At 37.8% G+C, this 27,669-nt stretch overlaps 1 protein-coding gene and 1 long non-coding RNA gene across 2 annotated transcripts in view; one reads left to right on the plus strand and one right to left on the minus strand.

Annotated features, from left to right (window-relative positions):
- The window catches only part of LOC136252882 (uncharacterized), a 32,271-nt gene continuing 4,602 nt past the window's right edge, over window positions 1-27,669 (plus strand). The window contains exons 1-9 of the mRNA XM_066045463.1: window positions 1-121; window positions 207-325; window positions 10,221-10,273; window positions 10,321-10,384; window positions 10,679-10,758; window positions 13,054-13,110; window positions 13,154-13,220; window positions 13,718-13,842; window positions 26,357-26,498. Coding sequence (XP_065901535.1) covers window positions 93-121; window positions 207-325; window positions 10,221-10,273; window positions 10,321-10,384; window positions 10,679-10,758; window positions 13,054-13,110; window positions 13,154-13,220; window positions 13,718-13,842; window positions 26,357-26,498 — 736 coding nt within the window. The 5' untranslated portion in view covers window positions 1-92. The remainder of the gene's footprint in view (window positions 122-206; window positions 326-10,220; window positions 10,274-10,320; window positions 10,385-10,678; window positions 10,759-13,053; window positions 13,111-13,153; window positions 13,221-13,717; window positions 13,843-26,356; window positions 26,499-27,669) is intronic.
- On the minus strand, window positions 20,835-21,783 carry LOC136252883 (uncharacterized). Its single transcript, XR_010699817.1, has 3 exons — window positions 21,556-21,783; window positions 21,238-21,497; window positions 20,835-21,133 (listed from the first exon to the last, which is right to left on the minus strand). It is a non-coding gene; the product is annotated as an uncharacterized lncRNA (long non-coding RNA).

The raw sequence follows: 27,669 nt of genomic DNA on the forward strand, positions 1-27,669 counted from the left end.
GCATGCGCAATTTAAAATTCAATTTCTGCCGAAGGGTTTGTTTACATTGATCACGTGGCTCACAGCAAGTGGTTTTATATCGAATCTGGGCGATGAGTAAAGCAGCAAAGGCTCTAAGAAGGTTAGACTGGTGTAGCGCTATAGTTTCATATCGGAAGAATATGAATGTGTGAATATTAATGATATATGGCTTCTCACCCACCCAGGGGATCGGTGCGACTTCGCTCCTCGCTTGGCAGTGGTCACGCGGAACTTAACCTCGTGATATCTGAACTAAGCACACTGAGGCAGGCGGTGAAGGATTGTATCGCCATACAGAACACTGGTGAGTGAGGCTTTTGTGAACACCGCCTATGAATAGACGCCCTATTTAAATATTTGGTATGAATTAGATTGTATTATTGTGTGTGTTATGAGTGATAGCAACACACTCCTAAGTTACGTGCACATGTAACTTGAAAGGGTTTAATCTCTTCTGATAGCGATCACTTTAAATTGAAAGACTGGTCAAAAAACACCTTGTATAACAAATTCCAGATACTATAGTGTCGGGGTAGTTTGGAGTATTCAACGTTGCAACAAAATTCGTTTTAGGTACAAAACTTTTTAGCGAAACTGGTATAGCACAGGTCAATCTTGTATCAATGCCACAAAACTTCAGCAAACAGTCTTTCATGCAGTTTAGATTCACTGGTGAATGAGACTGTGTTGATGAATTTAAACAGCAGCGCTACAAAGATTTTATTCATGAGTGCTTGTAATCAATACCATAAATTTAAAGACACCAATTTGAGATTCTGTCAGTGTAACTTAATTGTGAGTTTCCCTGATATACTGAAATCGCTTTTTTGCCCCTTTTAGACTGGAGCCCTTCAGTTTCACACTGGCATTTGAAGCAATTGCATCTGGGATCAAGAGTGTTATAAATCATCAAACTGTTATCACTTGTTTCACTATAATAGATAGTTGATCATCAACTTGATCAGTTGATCATCAACTTGATCGTCAACTGCATGAGTATGTTTAGTGTTGTTAGCAGTTAGCTGTTTAAGGTGTTCAATCACTGAGCTTTTACTTCATTGTTCAGCTCAAGTCCTTTGGTCATTTGATCTTATTCCAAAAAACCCCTTGGTAGAATGTATACCTGGACCAATTGATGTTCTCGCTGCTAACTAAATCTGTGTAGGTTACATCGCAAACAAAATATTATTATTAGCAGTGAAAATTTAACCAGACTGTTCATTTGTAGCAGGCACTAATCGGTAGATGCCATGTAGAAAAACGGATCGTCTAGCTAGCAATGTGGGACTATAGCGTGTTTTGTAACTGACAAAACATTTTTTTTTAAAAGATCAAACTTTTCATTGTTTTTGTTTTTGCTGCAATTGTCTGCGAGTAAGCTGACTTCATCAAACACTAAAATTAACATACATTGCAGCCCTGTAATAAGTACAGGGTATTGTACAATTTGGTAATCAAAGCAAGATTGACCTCACACCTTCAGTTTGGATATTTGGATGTCTTAGTGAATGATTGAATGTAAACTATTTGGTGGCATTTTTTGTATATTACAAAAGTGCTAGAATTCAGCTGCTACTATACATGCTTACTGCTTGTTCTACAACTGTAATTTATGTAAAATAGCAGAAAAGGGCACCTTGTAGAAATGGAGGTGACGAATGAAGCCATTTTTATTGTGCACACTTGTAATTTGCTAATATCGGATTGGTAAATTTGGTACCTGGATTCTAACAAATGTCTGACTATTTGTTGCAGCGCTAGTATGTCCTGATTATTACTGTTTCTTATCTGGTCATGTGAGACTAGCCACTACTGTATTAGCACTTGTGATCAAATCAAGAAGCTTGATCAACAAATGCTTACCTTGATATATTGATTTCAGCTAAGATTACAATTTGCTCTTGATATTAAGATACGTGTTGTAGATATTTAAAGGCACTTTGATTGTCTTTACACAATGCTGCAGTGCTTGATTGCTTGATGTAGCCTTAAACCAGCCCCTTGATCGTTCTGATTCAATATGAAAATATTTAACATACGTACAACAATAAATTTTGGAGTGGGAGGGTGGAAGTCTGGATTATGTAGGTGTCCTCAAGTGTCCGCATTTAACAGGTTCCAGTGTATGGGAAAGTCTCTTACAAACTCTCCAAATTTTACAGGAGGTACAGTGAATATAGTTAGGTCCCAGCTTGTATTGCTTCGTGCAGTGTACTCTAGGGTGTAAGTGAAGTTGTTGTACATGTGATAGTATGTCATGTCTGTGGTGTTGCACTGATGTGCGCCTGTTTTCACAGTTACGTATCATACCAATTACGTACCATACCAATTACGTACCATACCATACCAATTATTTGCCCATTCCTGTAACTGATATGTCCATATTCTTCAATTCTTCAGAGGAGGACTAGAAAATCATCTGAAGTTTGTGTGTACATTGTATTAATTGTGTGGGCGGCCAAGTCTACAAGGTCTGCTACAGCCTTGCCACTAACCCTTTTCATGGGAAAGGATACCAAGTAGTTATAAAATCGCTAAGCCAGCTTTACAAACAGTGTTTTTAGTGAGGTTCCAGTTCCTTTGTGAAGGATGTTTGACTAATTGCGTGGGAGGCTGATAAATCTACACAACTTGCTATAGCCTTGTAACCACACTTTTCACAGACATACAAGCCTCAAGCAGCTATAAAACAGTTACAGCAAATGAAATGTTTCACCACTGACTGCTACGTTCAGCACTTTCTGTACTTCATTACTGTTTTTACTGATTGATTGTGGGTTTAGGTTAATCAGTTAATAATTTCATTACTGATGCTGATATTTGCAAAATTAGCTAACATTGGCTGTTACTGATTATTCAACCGATTAACGGTGCAACGCTAGTACAGAGTGGCCGGTTTGTATATTTTTATACATGTAGAGTGTGAATTAATGTCATGATGGTCCTGTTCAGTGATGACTTGTTTTCCTTCCAAAGGTTGAAGTTTAAACTCCAGTGGTGATGTTAACTGTTCTCCCCACTACACTACACAGAGTATTAACAGTACACATACACACAACTAACATGTACTCATCATTGTTGAATACTCTGTTTTCTGGTGGACAAAACTTGTAGACATCAACAGCTAACTTCAGTCAATGATAGTGTATAGCAGTTCATTGATGACTGCATAGTTGACGAGGAATGTTGTAACATTCAAAATTTGTAGCATTTGAACTTCAGATTGTGTTGTAGGCAATTAATCATAAATACTACAGAATTACGTAATGTGTGGAAATTTCTGTTATGAAGTTTTGTGAAGGTGTGGTATGATTGGGGCTGCTTGCAGTTGCCAAAGGGGTGTTCTTTAAAAGGAAGTAGAGTGAATGTGCTTGCTTGTAATGCGGCCTAATCAACATGGAAATAATCTTTAGTTATGTTAGCATTTGGTTTCTTAACCTACATGGTTGTATTACTTACTTTGTATGGTTATTGGACTTGCCATTCTTACTGTCATTATTGTGTTTGCTTTCAAACAGTACTATCTCATGAAGTGTTCATCCCGCCACTAATACAGATTTTATTAATAGGCAAGAAGTAAGCTATCTGACTATAAAGTTTTATTATACAACGAGGAACTCACTCGCTACAAAGTGTTCGTTCCTTTCTCCTCCTATTGTCACAGTGTTTGGTAGCCATTTAATATCTGTATATCAACTGAATTGCCATCACATTATGAGCATCATGATGTCAAGAGAAAGTTGATAGTGAAGTACGGACAAGTTCTTTCACCCACCATCATGTGAGAAGAGCTACTTCTTTTGTATTTTTAAGATACGTACAACGTGAAGTTATGATTGATCCATTCAAACCAAAATTTGGTGGTGAGTGAAAAGGTTTTTGTAGCTTTTAGGTACGTAGCTTTTGTAGCTTTTAGGTACGTAGCTTTAACAGTTTTTGTGCTATGGTTAAAAGGCTTGTGTACAATCCAGTTTACTGGACAATGCATTTTAGTGCTTGCATTTTTTTTTTTTGAATGGCCACGGAATTAAGGGCAGTCCATTGCTAAGCAACACTAACAATCATGCTAACTTACGGTAGCATCTGTCCCTTCACATAAAGAGGAAGTGTCTTGTCACTTTAGCAATACAGATTTGTAGCATGTACACTGTAGTGTGGGGAGAACTAGTGGTCACTTCTAATCTTTGATGTAATAGATTCAGTACTGGTATAATGGATTGTCCATCTGTGTACCATTGTAGAGGTACTGTACATAGCTTATTAGAAGGTAGTGTGTAATCAATATTTTTTTTTCTTCTAAATCCAATTTTGGAAATAGAATGTGTGTGAATGATTTGTTACCCACAATATCAGAATTGATTTTTCTAGTATGATAGACACCCTAGGCCTGCTATAATATGTGATTAGACCTACAACAACCAGATGTGTGGATATGTGGGCACAAACTAGAATAGGTTATGCATCGGAATGGAAATTATTCAATGCTGAAATGTCATATAGTACCCCCAATGTCAGTTCAGTAGTCCAGTGATTAGATACAATGAATCCTGTTGATCAGGACACTTGAAAAGAAGGCACCTGTATAATCTGGCCACTGTTGGTTGTCCTAAAGTGTCCTATTATGCTGGTCTTACTGTACTGTCATTGTAGGAGACCTTACACATTTTTTTGCCGATCATTTTATGCATTAGTACCAAGATCACCTTCTCTTCTAAAAGTATCAGTGTGTGAGGATCAAGTATTAGTTATCACTCAGTGTGTGTACATGTGAGCAATACAGTACATGCTCCAATAACAAGGCTGACCAGTAGTGTCCCAATTATCAAGGTGTCCTGATTTTCCAGGTCAGTTTATGTACTAATGGGACCTTAGTTATAGAAGTGTCTGGATTATGTAGGTGTCCTCAAGTGTCCACATTAAGAGGTCCCAGTGTACGGGAAAGTCCAGAGGAGGGTGGAAGCGTGGTTTAAGCACTGTTAAAATGAATTATGCTAAATGCTCGTTTTCTGTTATTAACTAAATCGTGTGGTTGGTGTAACGAAGTGTGGAGTCATTGCCTTGTTGAAGAATATACTTAGTGCAAGCGTACTATGCGCAAAAGTGTTTCATCAGTTTTGCCCTGAAAACTAAGTGATTTTACAAAACAAAGTACGTCATCGTAATGCTTACACGAAATACAATCTAAATATCTAATGATCCCCAGTGATCCCTAGTTTTGTGTTGCGACTATTGAGGCTCACGTGAAATTCTAAACAGAGGTATGTAATTAGCGTAATATTTTCGAGCAGCGCTTCCACCCTCCTCTGGGGAAAGTCTCTTTTACAAACTTTCCAATCCAAATTAAGGGTACAATGGATACACCTCCATCATATTCATGTAGTGTACTCTAGTGTGTAAGTGAAGTTGTTGTACATGTGCTAACATTGTTTGTCATGTCTGTGAGTACAGAGTGGTCCTTGTAGCAATGTACCAACATTGCTCATGATTTATGAGAAAATTTGATTTAAGCTTAATAAATACGCATGCCTTGCACAAAGTGCTGTAACTTTTGAAGCATCTGTCCTATAGCTATACAATTTACATCATTCTATTTGTTATGTAACAAGGATTAAATGATACCAAAGGTTTATCCCTAATGGTAAACATTGGGGCCAAAACTACTCATATAAACAATAGTTATATGGGCACAGTGTAGAGTCTATGAAATTTATAAACCCGAAGGCCCTGGCTGTAGTGCACGAGCAAAGCGAAGGCACTACTAAGGGCCTTAGGGTTTATAAATTTCATAGACTCCACATTGTGCCCGTATAACTGATTTCATGTTACACTCAGATTAAGTACCTTGTCCACGGCTGTATCTGCTGTAGGCTCGGCAAAAGTGACTGGTTTTTCTTGTGATAATGCTAGCGCCATGGCAACTATGCTTGCTCACATGACAAAATAAGTTCCCTCGTTACATCACTACATGTGAAAAAATGCATGCTATTTGGATAAATCTAGATTTGAGCATATGTTATATTGCACCTGGAGGCGTGGAGTATATTAGAAAACAAGGTGGAGTATGTGAGATTTATTACCCACCCAAAACAGCCTAAATAGAGTCTAAATAACCTATTGGAAAGGGAACACACACTCTTTACATAATGTGGTGGTTGCTCCTATCAACTTGCAACAAATTCTGTTTGTTTTGCCATTTAAAATTTTCTATAAGGCCATATGCGTATGCAGGTATGACTCATAGGAGTAGACCCACAATCGAAATTAAACACATGGCTAGAATTTTGAAACACGGAGATGCAGCTTCTTGTTGCTTGTCACTTCATAACAAGTAAGCCGTTGTAGTTACAGTGTTCATTTAACCTAGCCCAGTGAATAGACTTTTGAACAGTGTGTTGTTTTAGGCTATAAGAATTACATGTAAGTTACCCCACCTAAATGTTGCCATGCCCATATCGTGTAAACATACACTTCCCAAAATTCTTTGTGGGTTTGAGAGTTAGAGCATGAAATAATGTCATGATCATCCTTGAACTGTTCAGTGATGACTTGTTTTCCTTTCGAAGGTTGAGGTTAAACTCCAGTGGTGATATTAACTGTTCTTCCCACTACACTACACAGAGTTTTAACAGTATGCACACATAACTACACATGTACTCACCGTTGTTGAATACTCTGTTTTCTGGTGGACAAAACATCTAGACATCAACTGCTAACTTCAGTCAATGATAGTGTATAGCATTTCATTGATGACTGCATAGTTGACAAGTTGTTGAGTACATGTTATTGTCTAGTGTGTTGGCAGTACCTGCCCCTTTGTATAGGAATGGTCTGGTCACTCTAGTACAAGTTTATTTGGTGGCATGTAATTGCTAGTCTTCTGGAAGACTATCTTGTATGGGTAAGTGGGCATACTACCAAATATACCAGCCAGAGCCTTATCATAGATGTTGGGGTACACATTTACCATGACCCAATCTTGGAGGGTCACATGATCTCATGTGACAAATTAAGGGTCAGGTCTCAAGGCTATAGCGCTCCAGCCCATTCTCCCAATCTCGATGTATGGTCATTGGTGGTACAAGAGGTAGACCAGGGAACAAGTTGATATTCAAAATTTTTAGCATGCTTCAGAAATACCAACTTTGTTGGTGATCAAATTTTTGTGGCGTTTGTCTTGGTGTTACCATAGATACTGTAGAATTACATAATATGTGCAATAGTTCATCCTGAAGATGATAAGGCTGCTTGTAGTCATCAGTGAGGTGCTCTTTGGGAGATAAGTCATTGTAGTTGGGACTAATGTACTCGTAATACTGCCTTGAAATGAACCTATGGAGCTGTCTGTTAACCTATTTCTATGACTACTCACTTTGTGCGGTTCATCATCATTGTTTAGTTACATTCAATTGTTACAGCAGAACTCTGTAATGTCACAGAGGTAGTCCTTGCGCATCAAACGAAGTCACGTGCGGTAATTTGAAATTCAAAGAAATGAATTGATTTGATTGGTCAAAATCTTGTACACTTGATTTTGCTTGTTATTGTTGTTGCACAATAACTATTAGAATCTTGTACAGTAACTAGACCCTCTCTCTATGCATGTGAGCAGATATATTATTCTATCCCAGTGTGCATATGTTGTGGTTTTTAAACCTTACACGAATTGTACCTTTAACCTTTAAACCTTATAGGCCAGAAAACTGGCTCAAATACACGTGTCTTGCACAAAGTGATGTAACCTTCGAAGCATCTACACAACTTACATCATTCCACTTGTGATGTAACAATGATTAAAATGATACCAAGTGTTTTTCCCTAATACCAAACAGTGATATCAAAACTAGCCTTTTTGGCAAGGAAACATACATACCTTTATAAAATGGTCCATAACTCGATGGCAGTTGCTTCTATCAACTTGCAACAAGTTCTGTTTGTTTTGCCATAAAATATTCTATAGGCCATATATGACTCAAGTGAGTTAACCCACAATTGAAATTAAAGACGTGACAATAATTTTGAACTACGGAGAGGACTCGCTGTTATTCATTACTTCATAACAAGTAAGCTGCTGTAGTTACAGTGTTCCTTTAACCTTCTCCAAGTAGCCCAGTGAATAGACTTTTGAACAATGTGTTGTTTTAGAGTAAGAATTAAGTTACCTCACCTATTGTCACTATGCGTTCCCATATTGTGTAAACACGCATTTCCCTTGCGGGCTTAAGGGTTAAAACTTGCTGAAGCAGCTAAGTGAATACACTCCATAGCTACCCTAACCATCAAGTGTACCCAGTACCTCCCTCCTATCTTATCCTCATAACATAATCAACTGATATTCTAATCTTCATATTGGATTAGGTGATATAGCCCTCTTAACTGATATGTTGATATATCACAACCGTAAATCATCGAATTACAGCTGGTCTCATATAAACGTCTGGTCCCGTTTAGTTGCCGGGGGGGGTACAGCATCATAACTAGAATAAACGCTGGGTCTCAAATAAACATCTAGTGCAGTCATTATTTTTAACAATTCTGGGCAGTGGTATAAACAATGAAGTGAAGAACGTTTTATATAGTTCCTTGTAAGCTTGAATCTGTGAAATATGCTACCATCACATCTCATCCATCCTAATACAGTGCTCAGCATACACTTGGACTTGGAAGGAAGCCATTCAATGGATGATGCTTGTCCTGAAAAATCTTGCCCTTAATCATCGTCGGTCATGTTGAGGGTGGGTAGTTACACACTTATGCTGATGACGTGTTACTCTATCGAGCAATACATTCTGCTGCAGATCATGATATTTTACAACAAGACCTGCATTCACTAACACAATGGGCAAAAACATGGCAAATGACGTTTAATTTATCCAAATGTGAGCTACTGCGCATTACAAACAAACAAAACCCCTCAAGGTATTGTTATCATATGGATGGTGAGGAGGTGAGATCAGTGCCTAATGCAAAGTATTTGGGAGTTATTCTGGATGAACATTTAACATTTAATGAACATATTAAGAAAATTGTTAATAAAGCAAACCAAGTTAGGGGTTTTTTACAAAGAAACATTAGTTCTTGCCCAGCTAGGGTGAAAGAAGCCTGTTATATATCTATGGTGAGACCAGTTGTTGAATATTCTAGTGTTGTGTGGTCACCTTTTACAAATAAAAACATAAACTTAGTTGAGTCGGTGCAGCGTAGAGCCGCAAGATTTGTGACTGGTGATTATGGTTTTATGTCTAGTGTCACAGGGATGTTAAACTCACTTGGATGGACATCTTTGGAGTGTAGGCGAGAAATCTCACGGGTTATCATGCTTTTTAAAATATTACATAATGAAACATCCATTTCCAGTTACCACCTTCCTATGCCAATAACCACATGTACAAGAGGGCACTCTTACAAATTCAGACAGGTATCAGCCCACTTAAACATTTATTTGCACTCTTTTTTCCCTGCCACTATCAAAATATGGAACAGCCTCCCAGCTACTGCAATTGAAGCAACCAATGTAGATGACTTTCAAAAAAGGATTGTAGACTATTTTTGTATTAACCCAGCTATATAGTCTAAAATGTTGTACATTTTGTTTTCTTGCATGTATCTGTGCTTTATACTCCCTAATGGAGGTCTGCACAGTATTAATAATAAAATATATATATAAAAAAAAAAAAATTATGTCTCGATATGTCTTGTGCTCTCCTAAAGGACCTTTGGCAAGTCCTACAATGGAACGGTTTAAGTTGAGACTGTGATCAAGTCAGTAAATTCATCAATCCTTCATTAACTAATTGTTTCCATAAACATCTGTCTTGAGCTTGATGGTACCATGAGTCACTGATGGAAAAGTTCTTAAGTCCTGCAAACACGCACGCATGCACGCACGCACGCACGCACACACACACACTACATGACTTAAGTATTCCACAGTCAATTTCAATTCTGTAATTCTAGTAAAGTAGTCACACTTTTGAGCAGTACAATGTTATGATGTCCATATATGGTGAAATGTAGGGATTGATATTATGCTATTGTCACTGTTAGTGTTACAGACATGAACCACACTGTTACCTCAGAGTGTGTCCTCTATGTAATATGGCTCTGTGTGATTGTGTAGTTTTTAGGATTTAGTTTATGCATGTAGCCCGCCAGATTTGAAGTGTAACCATAACATACATCATGTCCGTCTGTCCCCATAGCATCCCGATATTGTCAGAAGTGGGCACTGGATGAGATCAGTCCTGCCCTCCAGGTGTGTGATCATGTGATCCTGATGATGTAATAGTGTGCATCTTTTAGGATGTTATGATCCAGTCACATGAGCTCACTTTGATGTGGTTGGAGTCTCAGAAGGAATATGTTGGTAAGTTTAGTGTATCACCATGGTAACCAGTTGTGTGTGATATACCTACAACAGTGTAGTTGAGGTGCAATTGTTCAGAGAACCAATAGTGTATAGTTGCCAAAAATATCAGCTGTTACTCCTTTACACATAACAAGTCTAGGAAACTGGTTAACAACTTCAACTACACTGTTAAATGTGTTCACATTTCAGTGATTGCACAATTATCATTGATACACAAAACTACATTGTGAGTATCACAACATATCAAAGTGTATTGTACATCACTATGGTAACATGTCCCCTCTCCCACAGCTCAGCTAAAGAACCACAAGAAAGTGTTTGAACACATTCTTGATATGGAGAAGAAAGTGGACCAAGCTAGCAAGCATCTGGTTGGTTATTCAGCTGTTGTTTATGTGTTAGTTTGAGCATCTGATTTTAAGAATAGAACATGCATGAAGTATTATAAAACAGTGAAACCTTGGTTATTCAAGTCCCTTTTTTCTCAGGCAATGGTAAAAGTGTTCAGATAAGTGAATTGTTCAGATAACTGAAACCCATACATTTATACACAGAGCTCTGTTGAAATACTCTAATAGAACATACACTTGTATTCAAAATACTCTAATAGAACAGTCAGTTCCAATTTCAAATATATGAGGATCAGAGTGTCTACTGTGCTACAATAAGTTATCGTACAGTAGTACTGTGATTGAGGTTGGGCCAAGAATATCACTCAACAACCATACCATCCTGGCACCTTGGCAATATTGGTTAGGCATAACCAAGCCCAAATGTACCTTCAGTACAAACCTTAGTGGTTCTACAATTAAACAAAAATCAGTGGAATTTTCTACTAACTGACTAACTGCCTGTTTGATGCCTTCAGACAAACATACTGTATAACAGGTTAATTTTGAAGGGGAAATGTTCGAAGAGCAGCTGCTAAAATAAATTTTGAAAATATAATTTTCGAAAACTCTATCGCCATGCTTAGTGCCACTAAAATTATTTTTTTGTAAGTGTGCAGTGAAGACGATGACCACGTGTAGTTGTACGATCGAAATTGAGACATTCATTAGGTGTTACTGTATTGGGACTGCTCTGCTATAGGAAAGGTGGTTTTGCCAATGGGGAAATGAATAATCTTCACTGTTGATTTGCTGTGGGCGTGGCCATTGCAGCATCAACAAAAGCAATGGTGTTGGCCTGCTAGGTACAGAAAGAGATATCATGTATTTGTTCTGTATTTCTTCTGCCCAGGATGATAAGATGTGGAGTTCTGTTAATAGTGGACAGAATTCAGCCAACCTGGCACAAGGCAGCTTTATATTCGACGAGTTAAATTTTCGTAGAAGCCGTCTTCTTCGAATAATTCGAAAATTAAACTCATACAAAAATAACCTGTTCTATGGTAACTCGATAACAGCTAAGGCTAATGGCTTGATTTTTTCACTGTTTAATGTTGCTTTAGCCTGACAGGTGCCTTTTGGCATACCGATGCACATATCATGGACTTACTTTTGTCCTCCTTTGTGTCCCATTTCTTTTTGCTGACAGCCCTAGTTGTCAATTCGAGGTAGTGTGATACATTAGCTTCACTACATTTGTAAACAGGAACCATCTTTACTTTCTGTGGTGATTGGATTTATTGCAGAGGTGCTTCACCTACTGTTCTTCAATTGTATTGCTGCAAAACAGGCTGAACATAGCTGAAAGCAAAGCATAATAGCCACTTCACTTTTGAGAGTAGTTGTGGTGAGTGTTCAATTGAAACATTACTTCTGGTGCCATCCTTTCTTTTGATGTGGTATGTGTAGTCACAATAATGTTACAAAAAAGTGAACAAACTAGTGTAAGAAAAATTAAGAATTTTCTAAGTTTGATAAGGGATCATAGAAAAACAAGCAGGGAAACAAGAGAGGTCACCTATACCTGCAGATATGTTAGTGGACATTTAATCCCTAATTTCCATGACTGAAGTAGTGATTAAATCTCCACTAGTATATCTATGGGTCTAGGTGACCTCCCTTGGTTCACTATTTTACATAGAGGACATACTCTGAGGTAATTCTTAATTTTTCTTGTGTAGTTATATGCTAAAGCTATTTGGAAAGTAGTGGATATTCATTGAATTCAAAGAAAGTTGTTGTGGAGCTGTATGTTGCTAGACGATCATTTCCCCACTTGATCATGAGAGGTTTTACTCTCACAGGTCCCAAGTGGGATATCATGTATGGAGATAGAAAATTTTCTTTTTCAGCCCCACCCCTCTGGTCTCCATGTACTTGCCAACCACTGGGGCTATTGACAACAATGGTTTGTTGAGACAAAAATGTTTTATAGGTTGGTCACTGGGGATTTTCAACCTGTTTTATCCAGATAATTTTTGTATTTCCATATGTGAGAGCTGGACATACAACAGGTTATATTTGAGGGTGAAATTTTTTGCAGATTGGACAAGTTCAAATTTCAAGGCAGAATTTTTGGTTCTTCATATGTCATTCGTTTTAATCGAGTTCTGAATTTTGAGGGAGAAATTTTTCACGGTAGCTGTTAACCTACAAAATTCTCTAAATAAAACTGCTATATGGAAAATGTTTGTCTTCTTCATACACCGTCCAGTATTAATGTATGTTTGTACAGCCAAATCTGTTAGAGTCACAGTGTTCTATTTCATATCTCAGAGTAACTGTGAAGACAAAGAGAAGAAATTACAAAAGGAACTGTTAAAGGGTCCAAAGGTGGGCACTATATAGAGATAACATGTTACCATGTCAACAATAGGATATTGAGATGACCAAACAGAAACTGGAGCAGTCCACCAGTGCAAAAGAGTTAGCGAAAGTTGAAGGTTGGTTAGTTGTTAAAGTTGTTTGCCATGATTTTAGCATATAAAGTCAGTCAGCTCAAATAACACTAACTATACACAAATCGTGTGTGTTTTCTCTCTCCATCAGATGTACAGTGGGCCCATTGTTATCTGACTACTGATGTTTCTGTAGTTTAGAACGTGTAAATTGTTAAAATATACACTATCCATCAGTTATGTACAATCACTCTATAATTACTCTAATAAAACACACAAAGAAATATGATAATTTTTGTGAACGGTTATTAAACCAGGTGTGCTGGCTGTGGGCACATACCTACTTTTTCTCAATGAGTCACATGTAGGGAGTTAGACGAGCTATCAGTGGAGACATTTGCAAACCTAAGTTTAGTGTGGTATGTAAATTTTTACCTCAACCACAAAGTTGTGTTATTTGTGTACGCACAATACTGACAATAGTGCTAAGACTATAAGATATGAAGTTGTGACAATGAAGTACACATGTTTGTTATGTTTAGTTGCTAGTCAGAAACGAGAGAGTGAGGCAGTAAAGTTGATATCCATCAAGGCAGGTCTCCTAGATGTCTCACAATCATGGAACACTCTAGCCTCTAAGATCACCACCCTCGGGAAGGCACAGAAGGTGAGGACATGTCTTGTATAGATAGTTCAAAGAAAACAGAGTGAAAATGTGAAATCAAAGGTGGTGGCCAAGAAATTTCAATGACGTTAATGATTACCATTAACAACATTGCAGCCATTTCTTGGCTGCCACTAGTGCTGGGCGGTATTGAAAAATAGCAAACGGTATACCTTCCTTAAGAAGTATCACAGTATTGCTAAATAATATATCATGGTATTAATGTAAAAGCCATTTACCTCAACAAAAGCACCAAATACACCATGGTAGCTCAGCAAACCTCAGGTACAAATTACCACAAACAAACTTGTTTACATAGTTTGGTTAGCTGACTACATCAGCACCTGCATGTCTGGTTGCCTTCTAAGTATGGGATGAAATAAGCCCACAGGGAGGCCATAGTGCCCAGACGGTATGGCGGTATTAAAAAAAAACAGGTGGTATCAAAACCAGTATGACTTAAATATCACAGATTACTAACAATACCGGTATATCGCCCAGCTCTAGCTGCCACCTTTGATTTTGCATTTTTTGTAAGTCGCACTTATTTTCAGCTTGACTGTTTTGGTATAGATATCGTTTTTTAGCAACAAAGCCAGCCTACAGCCTAATATTTTTGTGGATTATTCTGTTTGTTTACTGCTATGATGTAACTGTTACTATTTTTGGTGAATTACCAGGATGACTGTTCTATTAGAGTGTCTCAAATAGAATAGTCACCATAATGGAGTGTTGAGTGTTTTACATGTTACACATGTTTGGTGTGTGCTGCTATAAAGATTATCTAATCCAAAACAGCCAAGTTGTAAAAAAAGAGTGCGGCCCTCAAAAAGGCTATAGTGAAAAAAAGATGTGAAATCCAAGGTGGCGGCCAAGAAATGGCTGTGATGGTAGGTTAATGGCAAAAATTTTAATTATGACAATTCAGGTGAATTTGTGTTGCCTCCTCCACTAGAATTCGGCACCAAACTCACCTGAATTGTCGTAATTAAGATTTTTGCGATTAACCTACCATCACAGCCATTTCTTGGCCGCCACCTTGGATATCACATCTTTTTTCACCATAGTCTTTTGAGGACCGCACTCTTTTTTTACAGCTTGGCTGTTTTTGATTAGATTTCACTTCTTTTTATATTTGTACTAGCATGGTTACCTGCCCTACGTACAGGCATTGCGTAGCGCACATTGCAAATTGATTAGAGATGAAGTAATAATGTAAGGATTAAAAAATTAGTGTACAAATAGTATGCATACAATGACATTGCAAAAATGTCTCTTGGTTCTGACGGTGCTCAGATCTTAGCCTCCTCAGATGTTTCCATCTAGTGGCTTTCAACAGCATGATGTCATCATAAATACCTATAAAGGTGTTGATGAATAACTGATCATCACAGCACCATTTCAGTTAATAAGTATTAATAGTAGGGATTATCCCTTGATAGTACAAAGTAATATAAATTAAACACAAAGCTGATCATCACTGCATCAATAGTTAACAATAGTAGGATTAACTCTAGAGCACCATTGATAGTAGTGTCAACCTTTAGCGTAATGTAGTCTGTGCAAAAGAAAATACATTGCATAAGTAAAATGGTTCATTACATATAAACAGAGCAATATACATGTTTACCATGATACACTCCTTACCACATCACATGAGCTGACCCACAATACCAACAGCAACAGTAGCAGCAGATGGGTAGCAGAAGATCTATTTACACAAAAAAAACTTCAGTATACACTGCATTGCTTGTCTTGCGGTGCTAGTGGCCACCTGTGACTCCTGATTGTCAATGAAATAAACCTGACAAAATGTTGGAGACTCACCCATTGATGGAACAATGCTACCAATCCGATGATATACCTGACCCTGTATTTAAAGGAGGGATTAAAGCCAGGAATTGTCACCTCATTACAACCAAAGCTGGTCATTACGTATGTTTGTCAGGAAATGTTTGCTATCACTGTCTGTACCTTCATACAGGTGTTGCAAGAAAGGCTGTGGTTGAGGGAATGGCTCCAGTTGGACATTACCTTTAGAACAACAAAATGACTCAGTCTCCCCAGGAAATTTCAATGCCCCACAATGTGAACACTCTACACTAAGTGTGCCTATATCAGTTGTGTTGTAGAAGGTGGCTGGCTGATAATTAATGGCCATTAAGCTAGGTAGTCTACTGGCACTTACCTGTTGTCGACGTGTGTTGTTCATCTGCTGCTCCTGAGCTCTGTACTGTGGATCAGTTCTGGTGAGTTGACGGTTAACTGTGTTCTTGTTCCCTTACGGCTGGATCAGCACGCGCCTGCCGTCTTGTAACTGTATTCTGCTGCTGTTCTATATGTCTTGTTACTGGGTCTTGTCGAGCCAGACTACGGGCAATTGTGTCCCTTTGTTGTTTTTCTGATCTTCGTTCAGAATTAAGATGGGCAAGGCGATGGGCTTCAGCATCACGTTGTCGCCTTCTCTCTACTTCATCTTTTCGTGTTTCTGCTGTTATTTCGCGGGAAACACTGGCACCCAGCTGATATAATTCGCGCTTTCTATCCCTTTTCTGTTGTTGCTTATCTGGATCTTGTCTTTGAGTCTGTTTATGTTGCTTTGTTTGAGAAGCGCGATAAGAAGACCGTCTCTTTAGCTTTGGCATCTTGACACTTCAGCACTGAAAAGATTTGAATTCACGTGCAGGCATCACGCATAAAATGTTGTAGTAAAAAGGTTCACTGGATGGAAGAAAAAAAATGTGCGACACATGCGAGGCTCAATCCTACTACCTCACAATTATGAGGCACACAGCCTCCCCACTAAACTATTAAATCCTTGTGGTTTTAGGTGAATTAAAGGTAGTTATAAAGGCATGCGTAAGTTAAATAGCTTAGGTGTTTATTGCAGTTCACCATGCGGTTTGCACAAAAATTCCAGTGACTTTTGCTCAACAACCCTGCATTCAACACGCTGTAGACGGCAAACGGCAGCAGGTAGAAACGTCTTTAAACAAACTTGGTGAAGCTAGATGATGAGCGCTTCGTGAAGCAAACAAACTCCTTCGATACTTGCAGTGGTTAGCAAGATAGCTGACTGACCCGAATGGAATGTAGAGAGACGGACGGACGGCTTTTCAGCTTTATATATATAGATACCCCAAAGCTGGCCTATGGCTGGCTTTAGGGCTTCTTTCTAACTTGGTTTTTTTTCTTTTCTGCAGGAATTGTGGAACAAATGTTGTGTACAGATTTTTGTCTGATTAAAAATATTTGTATATTTAACAATGAAAGATAATCATACTGTAGGTAATAAGGTGACTTCTTATACATAACTGAACTGTAGCTGAAACTCCCATTGTTTGTAGCTGAGCTCTTTTCAGAGTGACTTGTTTCTAGCTGAACTCTCTACATGGTGATTTGTTTCCAACACATATTTTTAAGGGTGATTTGTTTGTAGCTGATCCTTATAAGGTAATAGCTGATATCTCTACAGGGTGACTTGTTTGTAGCTGATCTCTCTACAGGGTGATTTGTTTGTAGCTGAACTCTCTACATGATGGTTTCTTTGTAGCTGAACTCTCTACAAGGTAACTTCTTCTAGCTGATCTCTCTACTGGGTGACTCGTGTCTAGTTGTACACTCTACAAGGTGATTTGTTTGTAGCTGAATACTCTACAGGGTGATTTTTTGTAGTCAAACTCTCTGCAGGATAGTTTCTTTGTAGCTGATGTTGTTCTAGGTGACTTCTTTCTAGCTGATCTCTCTACAGGATGGTTTCTTTCTAGCTGAACTCTCTCTAGGGTGATCACTTCACAGCTGAACCCTCTACAAGGTGGCTTCTTCTATCTGATCTCTCTACAGTGTGATTTGTTTGTTGTTGAACTCTCTACAAGGTGACGTTTTCTAGCTGAGCTCTCTCTTATTTCTAGCTGATCTCTCTACAGAGTAACTTGTTAGTCTAGCTGAAGTCTTTACATGGTAGATTTTGGTTGTTAAACTCTCTGAATAAAGACTTGTTTGTAGCAGAACTTCTACAGAGTAAATTGTTTGCAGCTGAACTCTCTACAGGGTGCATGACTTGTTTATAGCTGAACTCTCTTCAGTGTGACTTGTAATGTTCTGAATCACTACAACAATATATTTGTAGCTGAACTCTATATAGGGTGACTTGCTTCTTGTTGAACTGTCTATAAGATTAACTGTTTGCAGCTGAACTCCCTACAGAATAACTTGTAATGTAATAGAATTCTATAATGGAGTAAATAAATTATCTGAATGCTCTATTAGGGTAACTGTTCTATTAGAGTATCTCGATCTCGCATTTGCCACATGGAGTTGGCTTTCGAATCATAACTCAGTGGTTTGTAATCCGATTCTTCTATACTACTGCGAGGACTTTCTATGATGATTACTCCAGCTATACACCAGTTTTCAGCTCATTACTCTAACCGGTTTGCCTAGTAGGCGTAAAAACTAATACTTTTTTTTTATTCATAAAATTGATCGTGTAATTGTGACACAGGTTGGGTTTTGTGTCATATCTCCATGGTCTTTATCTCGATTCCATTCAAACTACCAAAAGGCACTCCTACGATGGTTACTCCATCTGCATAGCAATTTTCAACTCATTCCATGAAGCGGTTTACCCTGTAGGCGTGACAACAAATCTATCTTGTTTTACATGAATAATCAGTCATAATTCCCTAACCATTCATCAGATTTGCACCAAATTTGATGTTAGGATTCGCCTTTGGATTCCCTTTCTGTGTGCCAAATTTCAAGGTGATCGGAGCATACATTCGCGTTTTATAGCAATTTTTGCAAGTGTGCAAAAACATGAAGAAATAAAAACAAATGAAGAAAAAAATTGAAACTTTGGCAGCTCGTATCTCGGGAATGGCTGGAGTGATTTCCTTCAAATTTGGTATGTAGACTCCCCTGGCTGGTAGGCAACTTGATAGCAAATTTGGTTCCAATCGGATAAGGGATCACCGAGATACAAAAGTGTGAAAATGACGTTTTCTTTCTTCCCGTCAATATACCCACGGTGTGGTGCGCCAGCTTCTTGGGCCGCACGACACACTATCGTGTGTCTTGATTAATCAGCTATTAAAAAATGTTACTTCTGCAATAATTATCTGTAAGTCAGCAGCTAAATTTTAGCTTATCTCTTAAGTGGTTTACATCAGGGCAATAGCCAGACTTAGTGTTAGCAGTCTAGTAGATTATTTGCTGTATAGTCTAAACTCTTCTTCCCAGACGCAAGGAAACTTTATGAAGTGACACCACTACAGTTTAGGCTCACCTCTACAGTGACTATCAGGCGAATCATGGGAGTGGAACACGCCATACTATCCTTAGCCTTTCTTCCAGATGCTACATTGCGATTTTTGACACCAATTTGGTAAGCGTCCATATCTTGGTGGTGGTAACTCCCATATTCGAAGACTAAGAACCATTTTATGCACCACTGAGGAATTCCTGGACAGAACCCTGGGTAGTTACCTCTTTTTCTTTTGATCTTAAATAATTATCCCTTTGAGATCGAAGGAAGGTTGATTCTACTCTTGAAAATTTTGAAAACTTCACAGCGCTGTGGCTTCTGCATGCTTTGGGCTATAATGATGGGGTCATGTTTAACAGATTGCTTGATGAATGCAGGGCTGGGCAGTATTGAAATTTTACTATCACGATATATCATTGTGTAGGCAGATGTGGTTTCATAGTAGAGCATCTGTCAAAATAAAATTAGGGCTAAAACGAATATTCTAAATAAAAGAGAACGAATATTTTTAGTCAAGAACGAATAATAGAATATTCTATATATAGTGTAATGCTCTTATACAGTGTACATGTGTTATTTCTTATTATTTGTATTCAATTGTAAAACATCATTAAAATTTGATACAGTAGGCAGCTTTTGAAATGAAGTAAAAGTGTCTGATGATGTAGCTACTAGAGGTGTACCGATAAGGATTTTTCAGTATCTGATTAATTTGTACCTAAAAGAGCTGATACTGATTATATACCAATTAAATTATTGTATATTCGTAAATCGAATAGAACTACAGGTGTAGCTACTGCATGATGTATATTCTAATGATTTGTAGCATTGAGAAAAGAGAAGTGATGTAACTTTACTATATTGCACAACTACCTATGGTGGTGTGGCCTCTATTACACAACCCAGACAATTAGGCACCGCAAATATTTTAATACATGCTCCTTTGTCCGGATTACTCCGTGTTTTGAGTAGTTACCAAGATGGCTGTTATACACAGGTGATCACTTTAGTTTTCCTGTAGTGCAGTTTTTTATTCTTAAAGTGCAGCTAGCTAACAGCTACTGTTCTGGGTAAGAATATTTTAACACTAAGAGCAGTACTCACACACGTCGTCATATGGCTTCTCGTAACTTAGCGTTTTATAGAATAGTGTAGAGAGGCTTTCTGTTCGTTTGTAGTGAGCAAAAAAACTAATCGATTCATAGAGCGTTTGTGCCCATTATTACTGAATATGGAAGACATATCGGCAACCGATCTGATCACCCTCGCGATCACCAATCCGATTATTGGTACATCTCTAGTCCAGTGTCTGATGTTGAAGTTGTAGAGACTGACAAAGATTCCTCATTACTAGTGTCTGCCATCTTTACTGTAATTTCGATGTTTCGAATTCAATAATTCCTTCGAACGAAGTCGAATCGAATACGAATTCGAATATTCGGTATATTCGTTTTAGCCCTAAATAAAATTATGAAAAAATATCGTGATAATTAGTAATATCATGATATTTATCCCAAGTGACATAACCTGCAGCAACATGAATGGATATTGGTGTGCAAAATTACATATTATTATTATTATTATTATTATTATTATTACTAGGACCGCGTCACATACAACCAAGTACATACACTAACGTTGCAACCTACCCATTGGGCAAGTATAAACAGTGCCATAGCCAGCACTCAGAGCAGTGTGTGTGTACCTGTGGAAATGATACATATGCATACGTACACAGGCAAGGGAGTTTAACTGGCATCAGAAAACCACAATACTAAAACACAACCTACACAAAAAAACCAAGTTAAGTTAGCTATATTGAAAGTAACTATATATTGTAGGTGTGACATGTCTCTGAAGATGACTCAGCAGTGAAGTGAGGCTATGCAGAATAAGGGATATGGTGAAGGCACAATTAGCAATTGATCCCAATCAAGCCAATATGGCACAACAGACTCTGTTGTAACTAGAGGCCACTGGTGATGTACCTGTATATCAGCGGTGTGGCATTGGCACAGTGATCACAGTCTATAATATTATGCATACAGCCATGCACAACATACAGGAGATAGTTGCACATTGTTGTATATGCAGCACTACATCGGCTTCTTGTTTAGCTATTACAGACTCACAGTAGACTAGTAGTTAAGCCGAGTGGAAAATAATTCCAGCCGCCAGCAAGCCAGATGAAGGTGCCGGTATAAAGAAAATAATTCCAGCCGCTAGCAAGCCAGACGAAGGATGAAGATGTAGACCTATAATACAACTACCGGTACAAGTATTACATTACTCATTACCTTGCTGTTCCAGCTGGTTGTTTATGAGCGCATCAGCTGGTATCCCAACTGGTCATCAGCTGGTCGTTCACTGCATGACGCCTGGAGCGCATATCCTACACACAAAATACACAGTTACAAATATTTAAACGTACTTGTAATGTTGTTGCTTACCAGTAAAGTGGCGCCTGGCCTCTCCACAGACGTTTACTAATCGTTTACTAATCTTCTCGTTCGAGCAATCTGTAATTAACAAGGGTGTGGTGCCAGGCGTTATATAGAATTACACGTACGGTAAAGTCATCAGCACGAACAGGCGTACTTATTATACGGTTGTGCCTTCATTCACAGGCGAATCTATCTCCGCTTAGTTCATGTCTCTAGGCCTCGTAGTATTCTCAAACATTATTTATTATTTATTAATTATTATTTATTCATTCATTATTAATGACGTAATTTTACCACATTTCGTATTATTCTTACTACTTGGTTGTATAATTATTATTATTATTATTGATTGTTGTGCAGACCTCAAAAGAGTATGGTGCACAAAAAAGGGTACAATTGCTACTGTCAATTACAAAAGAAAAACAAACTTATATAATTATACAATATTTACTATACACAAGACCATATATACACATTGATAAATTATTAAACAGTTACTAGTCCAGCTAGGCTGTGCTTGAATAGGTCAATCTCTGTTAAATCAATCACGTGTTGGGATAAGGAATTCCAAATATTGATTGCAGAGGGGGAAAAAGAAAATTTATAACGGTCAATTCTAGTCATTGGGATTTAAAATCTCTTATCATGGCCTCTGGTGTGATGTCGGTTTGGATTAGAAAAAAGGAAATCATACATGGCATGTTCATACCATTCAAATATTGAGCTATACACGGAGATATAGACATCAGGTGTAGAACTACAATTAAGTGTAGTGAGGATGTGTCTTGTACACCCAAGTGCTTAACATAAATTCAGGAGTTCTACAGATTCCCATGCAAGACTAAAAGCCTACTAACTATAACAATAGAAGCTTGTACTGAGTTTTGCATCACCCATGCACATTTATATCCATGTAGAATTATTCTTTCCTCAATAAAACTCCAAATGATAAAAGTCCCTTCAGTACTACTTTCATATTTGCATGAATGTTCTATTAGAGTATATAGCCATAGGTAGTACGTAGAATACGCTATCTATGATATAGGTGACTGCTCTATTAGAGTATATAGGCATAGGTAGTACGTAGAATACGCTATCTATGATATAGGTGACTGCTCTATTAAAGTATATAGGCATAGGTAGTAAGTAGAATACGCTATCTATGATATAGGTGACTGCTCTATTAGAGTATATAGGCATAGGTAGTACGTAGAATACGCTATCTATGATATAGGTGACTGCTCTATTAGAGTATATAGGCATAGGTAGTACGTAGAATACGCTATCTATGATATAGGTGACTGCTCTATTAGAGTATATAGGCATACGTAGTACGTAGAATACGCTATCTATGATATAGGTGACTGCTCTATTAGAGTATATAGGCATAGGTAGTACGTAGAATACGCTATCTATGATATAGGTGACTGCTCTATTAGAGTATATAGGCATAGGTAGTACGTAGAATACGCTATCTATGATATAGGTGACTGCTCTATTAGAGTATATAGGCATACGTAGTACGTAGAATACGCTATCTATGATATAGGTGACTGCTCTATTAGAGTATCTTGATTATATAAAATCTTTAATACCTAGCTGGGTCTATACAATCTGGACTTTTCCTGGATCCTTTCCTTCAGTCCTGGAGCTAAAACAGCAGCAGTGATGTCCTGCCATGTTTACAGTGGTTAGCTAATGCGGATATTATTGAAGAACACCGTGTTAATCACGATAATATCAGATAATGTCATTTCCAAGAATTTTTGACGATATTGGTATCGAATATTGCGGTTCATGATATAACCGAGATACCGCCCACCGAATAGGGATTCCAGTGATGTATAATTTTAAGCCAAAAGACAACAAGAAAGTCGTAAAGAACATCGTGTTAAACAAGACGCTGTTTTATAAACACACATAATTTTCTTCTTCGAAATAAACACAGCCATACTTCAGTGTATGGATTTGGAATAAACATCATTGGATTCACCACGTGATTCTGACATGTTGTGTGTTGTATTAGAATATTTGTGTGTATATTAGAGTATATTGCATGTACATCAGTGATAATGTAAGAATTGTACTAGTCAGATTTAAAGGGGTACTGGTCAGTTTTTAGAGGTACTGGTCTCTTTGAACCACTGCCGACCTGTGTGGGCAGAACCCTGACTACCTGCTGACAATAGGTGCCCTCGTTATCTCCTTATTTATAACTAAGTTGCTATACTGCTTCTCTGAATACTGTGACTGTATTGGTGTGATTGACTGCTCTATTAGAGTATCTTGATCTTGACTGCTCTGTTAGAGTATCTTGATCTTGACTGCTCTATTAGAGTATCTCGATCTTAGGAGCTATTCAAATATTAATGCTCGAGCCTGGGCCTGGATTCTGGCTACACCTCTGGTTTACATGATAGACAAAACGATTCATTTTTTTACTCCATGACCATTAATTTCAAGCAATGATGGATTACCAACTTTTTCCACAAATAACTTTGCAAGTGATTTATCAAATTTGCATTACTGTAGGAACATATGTGACCGTCTCAGCAAAAACTGACTTGTTTGCACAATTCCAACTTTTAAAAAAATCTCAGCATCTGCAGTGTCCAAGGAATGGATTACCAAAGTGTCAGCCTTCTGTGGTGAGTAGTTTTGGAATTGCTATATAGCAGTGGACAGTAGGAAGAACAAGATATTCGATTTGTACAGTGACTAAACTGAAAATACACTACAGGCACTTACATTCACAGCCATAACTTTCGTTTGTATTAGTCTACAATGTTGCAATTTGGCTTAAAGTGTTCACCATGGATCAGCAAATCAGCCAAGGTATGTATTATGAAGGTGGTTTAGTTGAAGACAGGACGACAATCGTGTTTACTAAGAAATGATGACAATCTTGTTTACTAAGAAATGATGACAATCTTGTTTACTAAGAAATGATGACAATCGTGTTTACTAAGAAATGATGACAATCTTGTTTAGAGTCTTCTTTCTCCGAGTGATGGCCCAATAAAAGCTTGCATTTTTTTTTCTTGGTGGTATATGTAAGTAAAAAATTAATTTTGTTTTCTTAATACGCATGCTTGCACAAACAAGTCAGGTTTTTGCTGAGGTGGTCACATGGACTCCTTCAAGTGTGCTACTGTAGCTTCTGTGGAATCAGTTACCACATTTGTGTTTGGTGGTGTTTTTGTGAAGTATGCAAAAAGAAGAGGGAAATATAAAGACCACCATTATCCAAATATCTGTTAACTAAATTTGTTGTATAAGTGAATCTCTTTCATTAATATTTGTGACCGGATTTTGAAAAATCAGTCTTTAATGTCACATTTGAAATACATAGAACATTTATACGTGTCACCACTGTAGCACTTATGCACCTGTTAAATATTTCACATAATTTCTTGTAATTCAGGTACTATCTGCTGACATAATCACTATGAACCAGTAGATGTTTGTAATGTCTTATTTTACTCATAAATTTTCTAGTTGTAAAATGTGACATTACAGGTTTTTGCAATTGAATTCGTCGCCTTTGCGATTGAATTCGTCCCGTTTGCAATTGAATTTGTCCCGTTTGCAATTGAATTTGTCGGTTTTGCAATTGAATTCATCCCATTTGCAATTGAATTCGTCGGTTTTGCAATTGAATTTGTCGGTTTTGCAATTTGAATTCGTCGGTTTTATAATTGAATTAGTCGGTTTTATAATTGAATTAGTCGGTTTTGCAATAGAATTAGTCGGTTTTGCAATAGAATTCGTTGCATTTGCATTACAATTCGTCATAAACAAAACGGCTCCAAGAAACCAACCTGTCCATTAAGAGTTGAACTATTTACACCTTGGAGAGTTACACTTGAGATACTAGAAGGTAATTGAAGCTGGTAGTACACGAAGTTGATAGCTGTCTGAGAAGTTAATTAGCTTGCTCGCGAGTGACCACACCCATCACGAATGGCGTAGTAGAGTTTGGAATGTTGCTGGATAGGCCGTAGAGGAAGAATTATTGCCTTATAAAGAGTTGTTTACTACTGCTGTACTTGAACAAGTTCTTGTAGCAGCTGCTACATCATGTTTTTGTGTTTGCTCCAGCTGCCATTCTTGTTACGGACGAATTTAACTGCAAAACCGACGAATTCAATTGCAAAACCGACGAATTCAATTGCAAAACCGACGAATTCAATTGCAAAACCGACGAATTCAATTGCAAAACCGACGAATTCAATTGCAAAACCGACGAATTCAATTGCAAAACCGACGAATTCAATTGCAAAACCGACGAATTCAATTGCAAATGGGACGAATTCAATTGCAAAAGCGACGAACTCAATTGCAAACGGGTCGAATTCAATTGCAAAGTCGCCGAATTCAATTGCAAAAACCTGTAAGACTGATTTTCCAAAATCTGGTCACGTATACAGAGTTCTGGTCAACTACTCTAATAGAACATACACTTGCTCTAATAGAACGTTCACCTAATGACAAAATACTCTAATAGAGCAGTCACTTATACTATTCAGATAATGGAGTACCTACTATATCCACATATGTTTGTGGAAAGGTCATGGTGAATTTCTCTAATATGGTGAGTGGCCTACCCAACTTGGTGAATGACTCTCTTCACTGCAAAACCATCCAATTTGAGAAAAAAACCACTTGCGAAGCACTGATGTGTTAAATCACATTTTATTTTTTCCTGTTAGTAATTAATAACACACTTGTGTGGTGCTTCAGCCTTCGTGACCACACTACACACTGTACCTTGTTACTTGACATGACATCACTACTCCACTACTAGGAGCTGGCATTACTGATCCCTGATGTACACCCTCGTGATGATAGTGTACCATCCTACACTGGTGCCAGGGAGAGCTCTAGGATAGTGTACACTGCCAGATCAGCTATTGACTCTCAAGTGCCTTCCTATGGTACACCCAGTGGTAAGTGTCACCTCCATACTGCATTCCACACCTCCATACTTCATTCCATGCTGTACTCTAGAGTCATTCGTGTGTATGCTAAATGTTTTTCGAAAGCTTTGTTAATTTTATCCCAATGAATTTGTTGAGAACAACACAAACTATCTAGTTTTTGCTTACAAACAATTACATTACGTACTGCTAGTGTAATCTTAGTGTTGTGCATATAGTGAGACAGTTGTATGTATAGTGAGACACAGTTGTATAAAGTCTTTCCTGCTAGACGGCTGAGGAGAGACAGTAATTCTCACTTCTTACATACCTTCCTTTTACACCTATCCTATAGAGGGGCTTTGAGGTCACACTGTTTGTCCTCAGGAAACCTTATAGCATAAGTAACCAATTATTGGCAGGTATTATCAGCACTTGTAAACTATAGAGGCTACAGGGTATATGGAGGCTACCAAGTTCCACAATGGGCTGTTATATCCTTTAAAACATTTCTTAGAATCATTTTCATTTGGTGATTATTGTTGTTAAAGCGCTATATCCTGGTTAAGTATGGAATTGTGCAAAAATAATTTTATATTGGAAACCAGTATGCTTTTATGTCTAACCTGAATATCTCTTGAAGGCTGGCCTCATCTTATGTGAAATGAAGACTGCACCTCCCATAAAAAAAATTCACAACCAACGAGGCATCATGGAGTTACACATAGAATCGTACGTTGTGCTGATAATTGGTCAGTCATAATTTGCCGATAATAGGTACCCTGTGCCAATAATTGGCGCATGATAGGTATTGCGATTTTTCGTTATTACAAGATGTTCACTCACGTAAGATAATTGAAATTTGTGCGCTAAGAGACGAAGGACTGCTCTATTAAATGGTTCAAACAGGAAGTTCATATGTCATTGAATTAAGGAATTACAATTGCGTGATGAAATGGTGCCGATAATTGAGAACTTAATGCTAATTTCTTCATTTGAGTTTAGCTCCATAACCAAAAGGTGATTGTTGTTACCAGGCCAAGTATTAGCTGGCTCAATGGTAGACTGGCTTCCCTGCACACTGCAGCCATATTACCATATTGTCATTGTATGTTGATGAGTCCCTTGAGGAAATCATCTAAGTAATACACCAGTCATATCACTTCCTGATGATTCATGATAAATTCTGCCACCACAAGTG

Source organism: Dysidea avara, chromosome 4, assembly GCF_963678975.1.
Source record: "Dysidea avara chromosome 4, odDysAvar1.4, whole genome shotgun sequence".
Taxonomy (NCBI): Eukaryota; Metazoa; Porifera; class Demospongiae; order Dictyoceratida; family Dysideidae; genus Dysidea; species Dysidea avara.